General features: G+C 36.4%; 1 protein-coding gene across 4 annotated transcripts in view; it reads right to left on the minus strand.

The window, feature by feature from the left end:
* Positions 1 to 1,009: 1,009 nt before the first annotated feature.
* LOC135683450 (diacylglycerol kinase zeta) overlaps positions 1,010 to 12,962 on the minus strand; it is a 50,671-nt gene continuing 38,718 nt past the window's right edge. For all 4 annotated transcript variants that reach the window (XM_065198708.2, XM_065198716.2, XM_065198720.2 and 1 more), the window contains exons 27-41: positions 12,800 to 12,873; positions 12,448 to 12,476; positions 11,992 to 12,098; positions 10,590 to 10,678; positions 9,171 to 9,216; positions 8,592 to 8,727; positions 7,692 to 7,976; positions 7,011 to 7,091; positions 6,839 to 6,870; positions 6,024 to 6,061; positions 5,794 to 5,914; positions 4,782 to 4,818; positions 3,855 to 3,954; positions 3,143 to 3,206; positions 1,010 to 2,631 (exon numbers count right to left, since the gene is read on the minus strand). In XM_065198708.2, the coding sequence (XP_065054780.1) occupies positions 2,579 to 2,631; positions 3,143 to 3,206; positions 3,855 to 3,954; positions 4,782 to 4,818; positions 5,794 to 5,914; positions 6,024 to 6,061; positions 6,839 to 6,870; positions 7,011 to 7,091; positions 7,692 to 7,976; positions 8,592 to 8,727; positions 9,171 to 9,216; positions 10,590 to 10,678; positions 11,992 to 12,098; positions 12,448 to 12,476; positions 12,800 to 12,873 (1,292 nt within the window). In that variant the 3' untranslated portion in view covers positions 1,010 to 2,578. The remainder of the gene's footprint in view (positions 2,632 to 3,142; positions 3,207 to 3,854; positions 3,955 to 4,781; positions 4,819 to 5,793; positions 5,915 to 6,023; positions 6,062 to 6,838; positions 6,871 to 7,010; positions 7,092 to 7,691; positions 7,977 to 8,591; positions 8,728 to 9,170; positions 9,217 to 10,589; positions 10,679 to 11,991; positions 12,099 to 12,447; positions 12,477 to 12,799; positions 12,874 to 12,962) is intronic.

Below are 12,962 nucleotides of genomic sequence, written 5' to 3' on the forward strand. Positions count from 1 at the left end.
GAGAAAATAAATTTTTCAAATCTTTCTAGGATCAGGGGCGGATCCAGGAAAAAACCTGACTGAGTTCCAGGCCAAGGTTAGGGACTTTCAGATAATGCATTGATAATTGTGCCCAAGACACATTATCATTCATATCTATGCATTTTGGTACCATTGACGGGGGAGGGGGGGGGGGGTGGGGTTACTATCCACTCACTAAATCTAGACACCTTTCCGACAAAACAGTGCCTCTGTGAAAATTTTTCAATTTTTCAGAAACGATAGGTAGTCAATCAACTACTGGCTATTGTACAGCTCTCTTACAAATATGGTATCATTTCCGAGTTCCAGATGCTGTTTTGACTGAGTTCCATCCGTGTTCCAAACAAAAATTTCATTGTTTCAATTCATCACTTCCAAGGCACAAAACGTTTATTTCCGAGTTCTAGGATTGACTGCTGTTGTCCTCCACAGCGTCTGGAAAATCGTTTCTAAATCACGACAGAGAAGAAAGAAGGAAAAGGACGAACAAATTACATTAAACATTTTCAGATTTTGAAGGCAATTTTCAGATTTTGAAGATACTGTGATAAAACTTTTTGGTAAAAGGCATAATTTGTAGGTTTCACTTTTTTAGTTTAAATATCATTTGTTTCAGGCTACACTATTTTTAGCTATATGTTGGAAAACTGACTGAGTTCTGTGCACCAAGGAACCCACCTGGATCCGCCTCTGAGATGAAAAGTCAAACTGTCGACAAAATTCGAACTGGCAATTATTCTTCAATTAATTATCAAAATTCACAAATTTCGGGTCTAAAATTTCTTTAATAATTCATCTTATAAAAAGAAAAAAATGTTTTAAGACTGGTCTTTGGAAAAAGAGTTTGTGAAAGACTGGGTCCAAGATTCAGGAATTACGACGGAAAATGATCATTGTGATAACAAAAGAACAGACAGAATTCTCAGTTCAGCAACTGTGCTGTTGTCAGTCTGTAGACCTGGCCTTGAATAAGTAAGATAAACTTACATTTTGCGTTCTAAAATTATCATTTTCAGAAGAAATAATTCTAATATAGCTAGATTTTACTGTATCATCAGCATATACACTACGAACAGTTTAATATTCTACTGAGGAATGTAAAAATTGAATCTACCAGCATTAAAAAGAATTTCGAACAAAAGCAACGCAAAGTGTGCTTAAAGTGACAATAATTTCTTTGATGCTTCTACGTAGCTTATAACATATGCGATTATCTTCCAGTATATCATACAAATCTAGTTGGTTTCATAGGCTTATCAAACGAGCTTCATATTTTCATTTAAAATACCGAATCGATTCACCTTAAACTCAGATTGTTACCATAACGTCGTTTACACGAGCCCGGGTTGGCTTCCTGTTCAGCTCAACCCAAAAAAGCAACCTATTTACGCTTATAAGAGCCCAGGACAGCTTCTTTAAGGGGAAGGTTAACCCCACCCGAGCCAGTTTCAATTGTAAGCTCAAGATTCACTATCCAAGGGGGCCTGAGATCGTGGGGATAAATTTTGGTTTCATAATAACCTGACCATTATGGAGATAAATAGTAGGAAAATTTAATCTTAAAAATTGAAGAAGCCTGCTACTCTGTTAAAAATTGAAGAAGCCTGCTACTCTGTTACTGTTAATCTTCCGCTGCTTACCGTGGGTCCAATCAAATGGAGATAGCATTACGTTGTGTTTTTGTTATTGCGACAACAGTAACAGTTTCAAGGCCTATATAAACATTTGTTAGGGACGGGAGGACAGCTGCAGATTGTTATCTACACACAAAAACAAAGGTAGCAACCAGGTAGCGTTGGCCTAACCCAAGAAAAACAATTCAATAGCATCGGCATTAGGTTTGGCGCTAGAAAATTAGCTTGGGCTAACTATTCAATGCGCATAGAAAACCATGGACTGAGTCCCCCCGACAATACATAAACAAATTTAGTGAAAAGAGAACCCGTCTCAGCAGGCCAGCCCTACATAGCTGATAGGCTACCAGGGTTGGAAGAACTGAATTGACTGCTGATATCATGTAAATATTCGAAGGAGTAGTGCATACAAATGGAATTGCCCCTTAGGCTGCTTAGAGCTGGTCAGGACATGTGTAAACAGCTCCTAAAAATTAAACCTTGGGACCCAGTATATTGAAAAATATTACAACAGATGTTCAGGAACACCATGGCTTCAGATTTGCAAAGGAATGTCTTTTAAAGTGTAATGCTTTTCAGACAAAGCCTAAAAATGCTGGACTATCTGACATTATTGAATAGTGAGTGACACAAGAACCGAAATAAAACCTTTCGATAAGATGCGATTGACATAAATGGTTAATCTAGGACAAAACTCAAAACTAACGACCGTATGATGCTAAGGTAGACATTTGCCCCAGCCCTTCTTACACGACGCTTTTATTTCTTTTGCCATTCCTGCTGTTTTAAAATACTGCAATACAAAAATAAAAAAGGGACCATTTTGAACAAAAGGGTAGATGCATGTAGAGCATAATGATCATGGAATGAAATTCTAGCAGTCTGCAATCGAGTAATGCAAATCTGGAGTATAGCTGATGATATCACACGGCTGTCTCATGATCATCAGAAGCAATTATTTGCAGTCTCTCTTGATCTGAAAGGAAGATAGAAACAATGTAGGTCGTGTGTTGTTTACCTGCTAAATGCTGTCTATCTAGAGCGGTCGGTCGACAAGCAAGTGGAAACTGGTTTATCAACCCAGTTTATAGATTGCTGTCGAATAGTTTAACCACTGTAGTTAATCTGGATAGGTCACTCGATTAATTATCTACGGCGCCGTGATATTGAACTAGTTGAAAGAGATCCTGAAAGTGATAGACACCAAATCGTATTCGCTAAAGGGGTTCGCTATGTCCGCCTAGGCCATTGGCTGAAACTCCGAATGTTGCAGGTAAGACTTACTTCCAATGTCTTTGCTGTTTTTCCAAAAGTTTTACATTAGAAGAAAAAAAGGACTAACTGAAACATAGTTCCTTCGACCTATGTTTCAAATAAATCTAGCCTCATCAGGAGTCAAGAACATGACCACAAGTCGAAATGGAGAAGAGGTAAATTTAACAGTATTTGTTGTTATCATTAAATCAGGGAACAAAATTGCAACTCACTTTCAAGAAATTTTGCCAGGTCGCTATCTTTGGCTTTCAGAGCTAGTAATCTGGGAGTATTTCCCTGTAAAGTTAAAAGAACCGTAACAGCAAACAAAATAAACAAACACATCGATGATGCATTAATTTGTCTGTAAAAAAGCAAACATTTTAGAAGATACTTAAGCTTTTCGTCTCACACTTTTCAGAGTATAAAATGTCAAAACATAGATTAAAACACTACGCTTGGAAATAGATACACCCAGTTGTGGATCGAAATAGGCCAAGCAGAAACGCGAGCACATGACTGTTGAGGTACCCAACCAGTGCAGCTTGCCTATTAAAAATGTTACCAATGGAGTCCTAAGGTGAAAACAAACTCCCTCTGTCTACACAATAGCAGTTTTTCGAATTGCTACACAATTCCGACTGTAGTGAAATCAACAAACAAATTTCGAGCTAAAACAAGGATCCTGCTATGAGCCCTTTCTTATTAACATCTCTTAGATATGTAATAGTGACCATTGGCATATGGCTAGGCAGAATAGCATTATAACTGAGGCAGACAAGTCTTTCTTGACCTTAATAATTGCTTTATTACTCTCGGATGGTGAATTAGGAGACAGGAGTTATGACCAAGTTATGCTCCTGACACTGACTCAAAACATTAAAAGATGGAGGGATAAAAACTGACAAAAAAGGGAATGTTTAGCAGACTGGCTGTAAAACGTACCACGTGATCCTTTCTCGTAAGCGAGGCACCCGCGTTTACTAGCATCCGGCATATGGTTCTTCTTTGACGCGAGGCTGCTTTGTGCAAAGGGGTTTGACACCTAAGAAAATTGAACAACAATGAATGAACAGGATGAAAAACACGTATTAATAATATAATATGCAATTAGTTTTGGTCAGCTGCAATAGATGATAAGAAAAAGCCCACTTACTACTTAGTGGGACTATGAAAATGGGCGGAAGAAAGACGAAACCCACTGAGCAAAGGAGAAGTTTCAACCGTTAACATGCAGAGATTGAAAGAATCAGACACTGTAGAAATCGCATTATAGCAAAATGTAAAGAAGTAGATATGATAAATGAGCGACGAATCATGAATAAATAGTCGATATTTTGAAAAACTATCGCACAGAGCAGCTGGTCAAAACAAAACATGAAATTCTCGTTGACTTGCTTTCGTCAAAACACCCAGATATCGAGGCTACCAACCTCTTTATGAAGCTTGACGATGGGGAGGATGATGGAACGAGCATTGTGACTGTAATGTTTTTGCGAACGGACAAGGCAACATTAAGTCAGGTTTTATAACCCTAAATATTGCTTAGTTTTACATCTCCAAATATAATTTCCTTAGAACATCTAAACAATTAGCGCATTAACTGTTTGCTTCCTAAATTAAATCAAATAGGCAAATTATTTTTGCAGACACTGCAATACTGTATAAGCCCCAATAAAATATAAGTTGATGTTCTGTAATTATAAAAAATGCTTTTAAATAAAATTGTCCGCATTTCACAAAAAAATCTGAAGCGCTCTTATTTAAATCATTATTTGAAATGATTTGAAAATAGTTTCTAAATAAAAGTGATTTATTTGAGAAGGTTTTGACTACAACAACCATAAATAAAAATTGATTTTAGACACTCACTTTTCATCGTCAACTAGATCCAATGCACATTTTGACACTGTGAAGTTAAAGTTGAAAAAAAGGTGTCATTTATTAAGTAAAAGGGTGCAGAAATACATTTCACAAGGCAGCAAACAGGCTCTGTAGAAACATGAAGCGCACCAATTAACGGTTGATTTCCACGAGGCGAATTTCGCACCACATTCGCTACAAAATTGTCATATGATAAGACTATATTCTGATTCTCCCGGAAACTAATCTTTTAAGCGTCTAATTTTAAAATTGCACGCATGGCGAATGTTTATAGCTTGTTTTCTCATAAATCAAGCAAATTTACTTTCCTATGATTGTGCATTAGCTCGTTTCTACTTTTGTTCCTGCGAATTCGCCGCGAAGACAAAAATAAAACTGGGCATGCCTCGATACCTACAAAAAATATGTCGCCTCAAATTCAGCCTCAAGGGAATCGATTTTCAAGGATGACGGAAGTTTAACAGCTTTAGCATGTTTACATGCAACTGAATATTAGTGATAGGGAAAAGACAGGATTAATAGCAGATGGAAAAACATAGTACTTTATACCTGTATTTGTTATTGTCTCATTTGATAAGGGGGGGAAGCATGAAAAGGGGGGTTTTAGAAAAGTTAGAATAAAGGGGGCAAGAGGTGCTTGAAATAACAATAAAAAACGGAGGTGATCTCAAAATTTCTAGAATGCTAGGTATGGATGAATGACCCCTAAAGTCGATTGATTTATAACTTCAATGTTAATTTGAGATGATCCCTAAAGAACAAGGAAATTGGCCAGCGTAGAGATCAAGGAGGTGTAAATAATACATAGAAAAGGAGGATAGAGGTGCCTTTGGTTTTCCTATTATTTTCATAACGAAAATATCAAAGTAATGATGAAAGGACGACTTTAGAAATAATATATAGATTGAAGGTACCAAGAACAAAATCGTAGCACTAAAAGGAGCAAAGGGAATGAGATTATCGAAGGACAATTGTACAATGTATATAAAGGATAGCTTGCCATTTGCAATGATATGTTTGACAATCTCCTTGTGACCGTGCTTAGCAGCCAGATGTAAAACTGTGTAACCACGGTTATCACACCAAAGAAGGCTTGCATCGGCTTGGTGTAATGCCACGAACTGAGAAAAAAGATGAACTTGATTAACAAATTTAAAAAAGAATAGCGTTACAGTGATGGTGAATAAAACACCTATAGATGACTAAAAAAAATTATGCAACGAAACTCACCGTTTGCAAATTCCCTTTCTTTGCAGCTGCCAAAAGCACTAGAAACAAACGTAGAAGTTGCTCAAATTCACGAAAAAAAAGAAATAGACAAAAAATAGATTGATAAATGAATAAACAAACAAATAGAGAAATAAATCCTTGAAGATATGAATACAAACGTTAAATAAGAAATCGACAAGAAAACAAGAAAAGAAATAAATAGATCGAGATACTATTCAATAAAAACCTTGACTAAAAATAAATATGTAGATAGATATGTCACAAAGATAAAAATAAGATAAATACGTTGACTTGTATTAATATAGAATCTATTGTGGAACATAAACAACACAATCCTTTATGTTTGCTAAAGTGATATTGTAATCAAAAACATAAAGTTATATTGCCCGGTAAAACAATGGTACTTAATAACGGCATTTTAACATTCCTTTTGACACTACCATGCATTCTGTGATATCAAATATTGGAGTGTACTTGGACCTTAAGATGATGGGGATGAGGTGAGAAGAGTCATGGCCTTTGACTTTTACATAAGATATATCACAAACAATTTATCACTAAAAGTTTGCTACTCTATGACCATTCCAATTCAACGCTCAAGCTGCGAAAGAATAAAAGGAGTGAACTGAGAGGAGAGGTTGCCTTATCAAGTTTAGATATTTGCTTCGGGCGAGATTGGCCATTAAAAATTGAAATTCTGCTGTTTGCTTGTCTGTGTGTCTGTGTGTCTGTGTGTCTGTGTGTCTGTCTGTGTGTTCATAAAGATAGCAAAATGCCCTTTTTGAACGGAGAAGAAATTCGTAAGCATATCTTACATTGTTTCTTTTCCTCTGTATCCAGTCGAGCTCTACAAACATAAAAAGAAAAAATACTTTGATATTTTGGGACAGAATTTGAAACCAAATTTAAGAGCCAAGCAACTTCGCACGGCAATGTCGTTACAAAACTCGTAATCAGTAAATTCAGTAAATAGAACAAAAAACTTACATGTTATCAATACCATTTGCTAGACCGTTGTGTTTTGAAACTGGCGAAGAGGGCATCGGCCGAGGACTGCATTCTCGACTGCTATTAGCATGAAAGACAAAAGAATTCTTGAAAAAGTTTCTTGAAAAACATTCTTTAATTGACCTACTCTTAGCCCGTTACAAACAGTGAGGGAAGATAGCAACGCTCACTAATTGGCATGAAGTAAAATTCGTAATGTCTACTGTACAAGCTGCTGAATCATAACACATAATTATTCGAAGGCAAAGATTTTCAATCATATGAGCTTTTATGATGAAAGGAATGATCAATAAAAAAGTCACCTCTACAACATCAGCATCAACAACATAAATTAGGTATGAGCTGTTCAAAAGGGAATATTGAGAATGTTGGATCTTTGGTGTCTTTGTAAATTTCATGGTGTCTTAAGAAAGCTAGCCATTGTAGGCAGGGTACCTTTAATGTCAATCCCCAACCTACTGCAATCCCAAAACCTTGTTGGACCCCCCGTCTTGACCTCCCAATGCTCAGACACTGGTTCGTGCGACATTCAGCCCTTCAGAGTTTTTAAAATAAATGATATTCTGACTAAGGGGGCTGACGGAGAAACATCCTCACTGCAATGATGTAAATATCATTTTACTTTGAAAAATATTATGGTAAGCTTGAAAGCAGTCCCACCTTAACTCGGTATCTTCCTCATTCTCACCATTTTCACCTCGTTTTTCTGTGGTAGGTTCGTCATTCTCGTCGATTTCCGGTTCTCCTTCGCTGCTCTCGGTAAAGTCATCATCGCTGTCCTCTGGGTGGGATTCCCATAATACCCTGGTTGTAGACACGGTGTCCTTTGCATTGTGAAATTCATATAGTGTTGGAGATGATATCCGCCGCATTGGAGATGGCCTGTCGTGGTAATCAATTGTGGAGGATTCTCGCCAACCTGAGGCGTTTTTTAGAGTAGAAGATCTGAAAATGAAAATGATCAAGCTTGAAACGGCGAGAAAACCTAAGCAATAGTTGATCATGTGATTCCTTGGCAGCAAATAGTAGCTCTGTCAAGCTTTGAAAAAAAATGAAAATTGCAAAACGTGTTGCCAAATTTGCTATCAACATGCATTTCATAAATTAGTTCATACTGAACGATAAAGGTTTTCTCGGCTGACACCTCTGACAATCATTTCTTACTAGAGACATATAAAAGAATTAGATGTTTATTTCATCAGCGGACAGAGCAGCAACGATATCAGATGATAACTAGATGTACAGTATCTTAAGGGCTGATCAATGACATATAAAAACCATGCTGAAGTAATCCCATGTAAAAACCGTATCACCTAATAAGAAGCACTAAGAATTTCCGAATGAGCCGCCCCCTTCTTACAGTCAATGTAATGATGATGAAGTTCGACGGGGGTGCTATTTGTCTACAGAAACGGGGGTGGCTTACTCGACAAGAGATGTCAAGTAAAGTAATCATTAATATAGAAGACCCATATGACAAACAATGACATATTAAATTTATATCATAAATACATTTAACAGCAGATTTGCAAAATAATTGAGAAGTACTACCCAACTTACACTGAAAAGGAATCGGTGAAGGAGCCCTCCTTTCTCGAAAGATCAAGAACATGTATTCCATCTTCAACGACATCCCCTACTAACATGAGGTTCTCCTGCGCTTCATCTATCCTGTAGATCCTAGTTGGCCAGGTAGCTGGAAGGAAGCATGAAAACTGCAATTATTTTGAAGTAATCTGTTGGTATTTTAAAAGGTCGCTGACCTCTCTGATACTTGGTTTCTTTCAAAACGTAATAGTATGGGATACAGTGGCACCCCCATTAACGGACATCTCTATAAAACGGACACCTCTATAAAACGGACACCTCTATAAAACGGACACCTCTATAAAACGGACGCCTCTATACAACGGACGCCTCTATACAACGGACGCCTCTATACAACGGACACCTTACTACAATGACCAACTCTTTGAAACAGACATATCTATACCACGGACACCTATAAACCACGGACACCTCTATACAACGGACACCTCTATACAACGGATACCTCTCAAAAATAGATAATTACATTAGTCCAAACCGTTGCCATTATATGGCAGCTTTACTGTATCAGTAAAAGACAAAAATACGTACCATCCAAAAAGCACCATTGATCTGAAAGTTTTGACTTTATTTCTTCCTGAAAATACAATTTACTGATCTTATGACATGATCACTTTTGATTTTGATGGATAAAGACTGCGCCATTAAGTGTAACAAAGAATACATGACATGGTTCGATATTTGAAGGGTTAAGGGGTACTTATAAAATCTACAACTGACAAAATATTTGTGTTACCACAATGAATTTTTGCACGTTAATCCACAAGAAATCTTGAAATCTTGAGCGACAAATCAATCCTATACACAGATATTGAACTATGCACTAGCAAAATCGTACAAAGAGATATGCTTTACAACAATTTAACAGTTACACAAATTGCAAACGAAAGGCATATGATACCATATGAAATAGAAATGACATCGTGAAATGAGAGAATGTTCTATCCTGTTCCTTTACTTAGACCACGTTATAAGAATGCACGTGTTTCCAAGTTCGCTTTGCAAACAAAAAAACCGAACAATAAGCTCCCAGACTAGAGTTTTTTCGGCTGACTATGATTGTATATAGGTCGTCTGTCAAAGTCTTAGAATCGAGTTTATGTATGAAAACGGCGAGAAGGAACAGCACAAAGTGATAAAGAAAAATCAGATTAACGATAAATGGTTTTGTAAAGGACGAATAAAATAAAATGAATTAATATTTGGCCGGTGATTTATGAAAGGGACTATAACTAGCATTGACTTGGTATTCGGTCTAAAATTTCTAAAATTAGTTTCAATATTTCATTTTGAAAGCTGCTAAATATTTCGTTGATAAACTTATAGTTAGAAGAGACATAAAGAACACAAAGGAGTGGCACGATTGAGGTAATACTAAAGGAAAATTGCGACATCCTGAAAGTTTTTTTGTATGAATATCCAATCGTGATTGATTACCGTATCCGCCAAGAATCAATCCCAATTCAGAGGTGGATTGTATTGCGGTCCGGATCCCGTTTAGTATTTCTTGTATAACCGTTCGTGATCGCAGTCGCTAAGCCAAAGGGCAAAATAAAACAAAAAACAACGAGCGGATAGCCCAACCTATCTCCGGTTTTACAAACGCCTTCCCATCAAGCAATTTGGTTGAATCAAATAAACGTATTGACATTGGTAGGAGGAAAGAATCCAATGACAACTTAACAACGCAAAAAGAAATAAGGATAGGCTTGTTTCAAGGATAAAGGGTTGACTTTCTACCTCTTATTCAATGTTCAACCTTTTATTCACACAAGGCCTAGATGCCTATTTACAATACTCTAGCACAATAAATGATAGAGTATGCATCCAAAATCTGATTGCGATCCTAATTCAGTTTTGGCCGTGTAGACCAAACAATATGGTGACCAGGATCGCGATCCTGTTAATTTTAGTCCCTGTAAAACGGAGTATAAAGTGAGACAAGCTCACCTGCGATTGCCTTAGATTTTCGATATATTGACGCAGCTCATCGAGCGGGCTTTCGAGATCAACCAGTGACAATGTCCAAATAGGATCAGCTAGGAGAAAAGAGCACAAATATGACAATAAGTGACAGCTGAAGAATACCGTGACATCATGTTGTCATATGCACAATCAGCAGGGCAACTGATCAAGAGATTCATGGTCGGCTCAAACTATGATTTAGAGTCTTGCTCATTTTTGGAGAGCCCTGATCGTAACAACTTCGATAATGAATTATTAATGTCGTCACAAATGAATCTACAAGCTATTGTCCTTGCTTAAGACTATTGCACGTTGCTACAATGCTACAATGTTTCATTGCACATGAAATAGGCCTGTCGTGAGAATGAAGTGGGAACAAGAGACGGCTGGGTTTTGCCTTGAAAACGATAAAAATCAGCAAACGGTTATAATTTTAGAAATCCAGAAGAAAAATTGTCATGGAATGAGATTTATCGCCGGCATGTACCTACTGCAGAGGGAGTAGAATTATCGTAATATGCAATGAAAACATTAGGCTGTGAACACTTTGTAGAACTGGATCAGTACATGTTCTTGACAAACAGCATCAAACACACAAAACAATAGGCCTTCAGTGCATGAAAAATTGCTGGTATATATCACAATTGTATTTAGATAAGAACAAACTGTCTCTTGGTAAATGAGTGCGGTGCAAAAATGACGTCACGGAGAAACGGCGAGAAACAGGATGTAGTGACTGGTCGCCAGTGGTATGAGCGATTCTTATTCTTGGATTTAAAAATGTCTTCACAACTTCACGAGCTACTAATCGCTTTAGTTTTTGAATAAATATATATATACCCGACATAGAGTACCGAAGTGATGACGTCATAAAAATTAGTTTTTAGAATTTCTGAATTTTGATCCCAGAACCTGAAAGAGCACTATGAAATACCTATAACTATGCAAAATAAGCTTATATGGCCACTTGAGCACAGGCTCTTGCCCCATCAAACCTCTGTTATTTGGTCTTGGTTCATAACTTTATGAACCAGGCCAGAATAACAGTAATCCGCTAACAAACTTGAAATCTTTCATTGGCCATATCTCGCCCAATTTGGAACACATCTAGCTAATTTTGCACATTGAGAGGTATTTCATTTCTTTCTTCAGATTATGCGGCCAAATTTAAGAAATTCTAAAAATAGATTTTTAATGACGTCACACTTCGGTACTCTATAGCAACTGGAATAATGCTGACGTATGTTTCTACCAGATTGTAAGCCTCCTACAGCCAGGTATAAAAGCACTTGAAACAATTAGCCAGAACTGAGATGTTAAGTACGCTAAAAGTCATAAAAAGTGAATCCCTACAAAAGGAACTAACATAAAGGAGAACTGGACTCACCAACACTTTTTAATTCTTCGATGTCGTATCTAACTAATTTTTCATACTGAACGAAGGTCAAATAATTTATTCTTAGATTCAATTTTTTCGAAGAAACAACTTGTGATCTAAAAGAAAAAGAAATAATAAAAAACTTTATGTACAATGCATCAAAATAACAGAATCAATGCTATCAAAATCTAATTTAGTCAGCTTGAAGGATTTCTGTTCGTCAAGAAAATATGATCTTAGATAACTACGGAGGAGGAGCAAATCAGAACATAGACTAAGGAAAATAAATTCTTTCAAGGGACAGGTTTTTTGTTGTCTTTTGGAATCAATTTTCATTTTTATCCTTTCTTGTCTACAAATAACTAGCTCTTATAATAAATAAATGCAATCAAGTAGGCTTATAATTCGAGGCCATGGAAATAGTTTTACAATGAATTGCCCAAAAAATGAATAAAAAAGACTTACTCTTGCGGGGAATTATAAAATCTTTGATGCTAAAATGAAATTAGTTTACATTATTTCAAGTAAAGAAATAGTTTTGATCAAAGTCTAAGAAAAGAGAAAACTTTTCCTTATCATCATGTTTTAAGGTCAGAGGCAATTGTCAGATATCGAAGCGGCTTAAGCCATCAGTCAATAAATATTAACCAATCAATAAGGGTGTCATTGGTATCTCGCTCACTGATTGGTCAATTTTTGATTGACAGATGACTTAAAGTATCTGTCCATCGCCTTGAAATTCGTGGCTCATAATATCTAAAAGTTTGAATAAATATTTATCAACAAATTTAAACCATACAATAGAATAAAGACAAACCTTTTTTTTAAAAATCATATTCGATTTATTCCTCTGTTTTAAGTGAATCCGAGATGGCTTGAGTCGACATGGCTCTAAAAAAAATTACAAAAAGGACATCGTATTTAATATCAAAAACGTTTTAAAAAGGTGAAATGTTCTAACATGTGTCCAAATACAAAAT

The sequence above is a fragment of the Rhopilema esculentum genome, chromosome 17, assembly GCF_057945365.1.
Source record: "Rhopilema esculentum isolate cy_ngs chromosome 17, ASM5794536v1, whole genome shotgun sequence".
Classification (NCBI taxonomy): Eukaryota; Metazoa; Cnidaria; class Scyphozoa; order Rhizostomeae; family Rhizostomatidae; genus Rhopilema; species Rhopilema esculentum.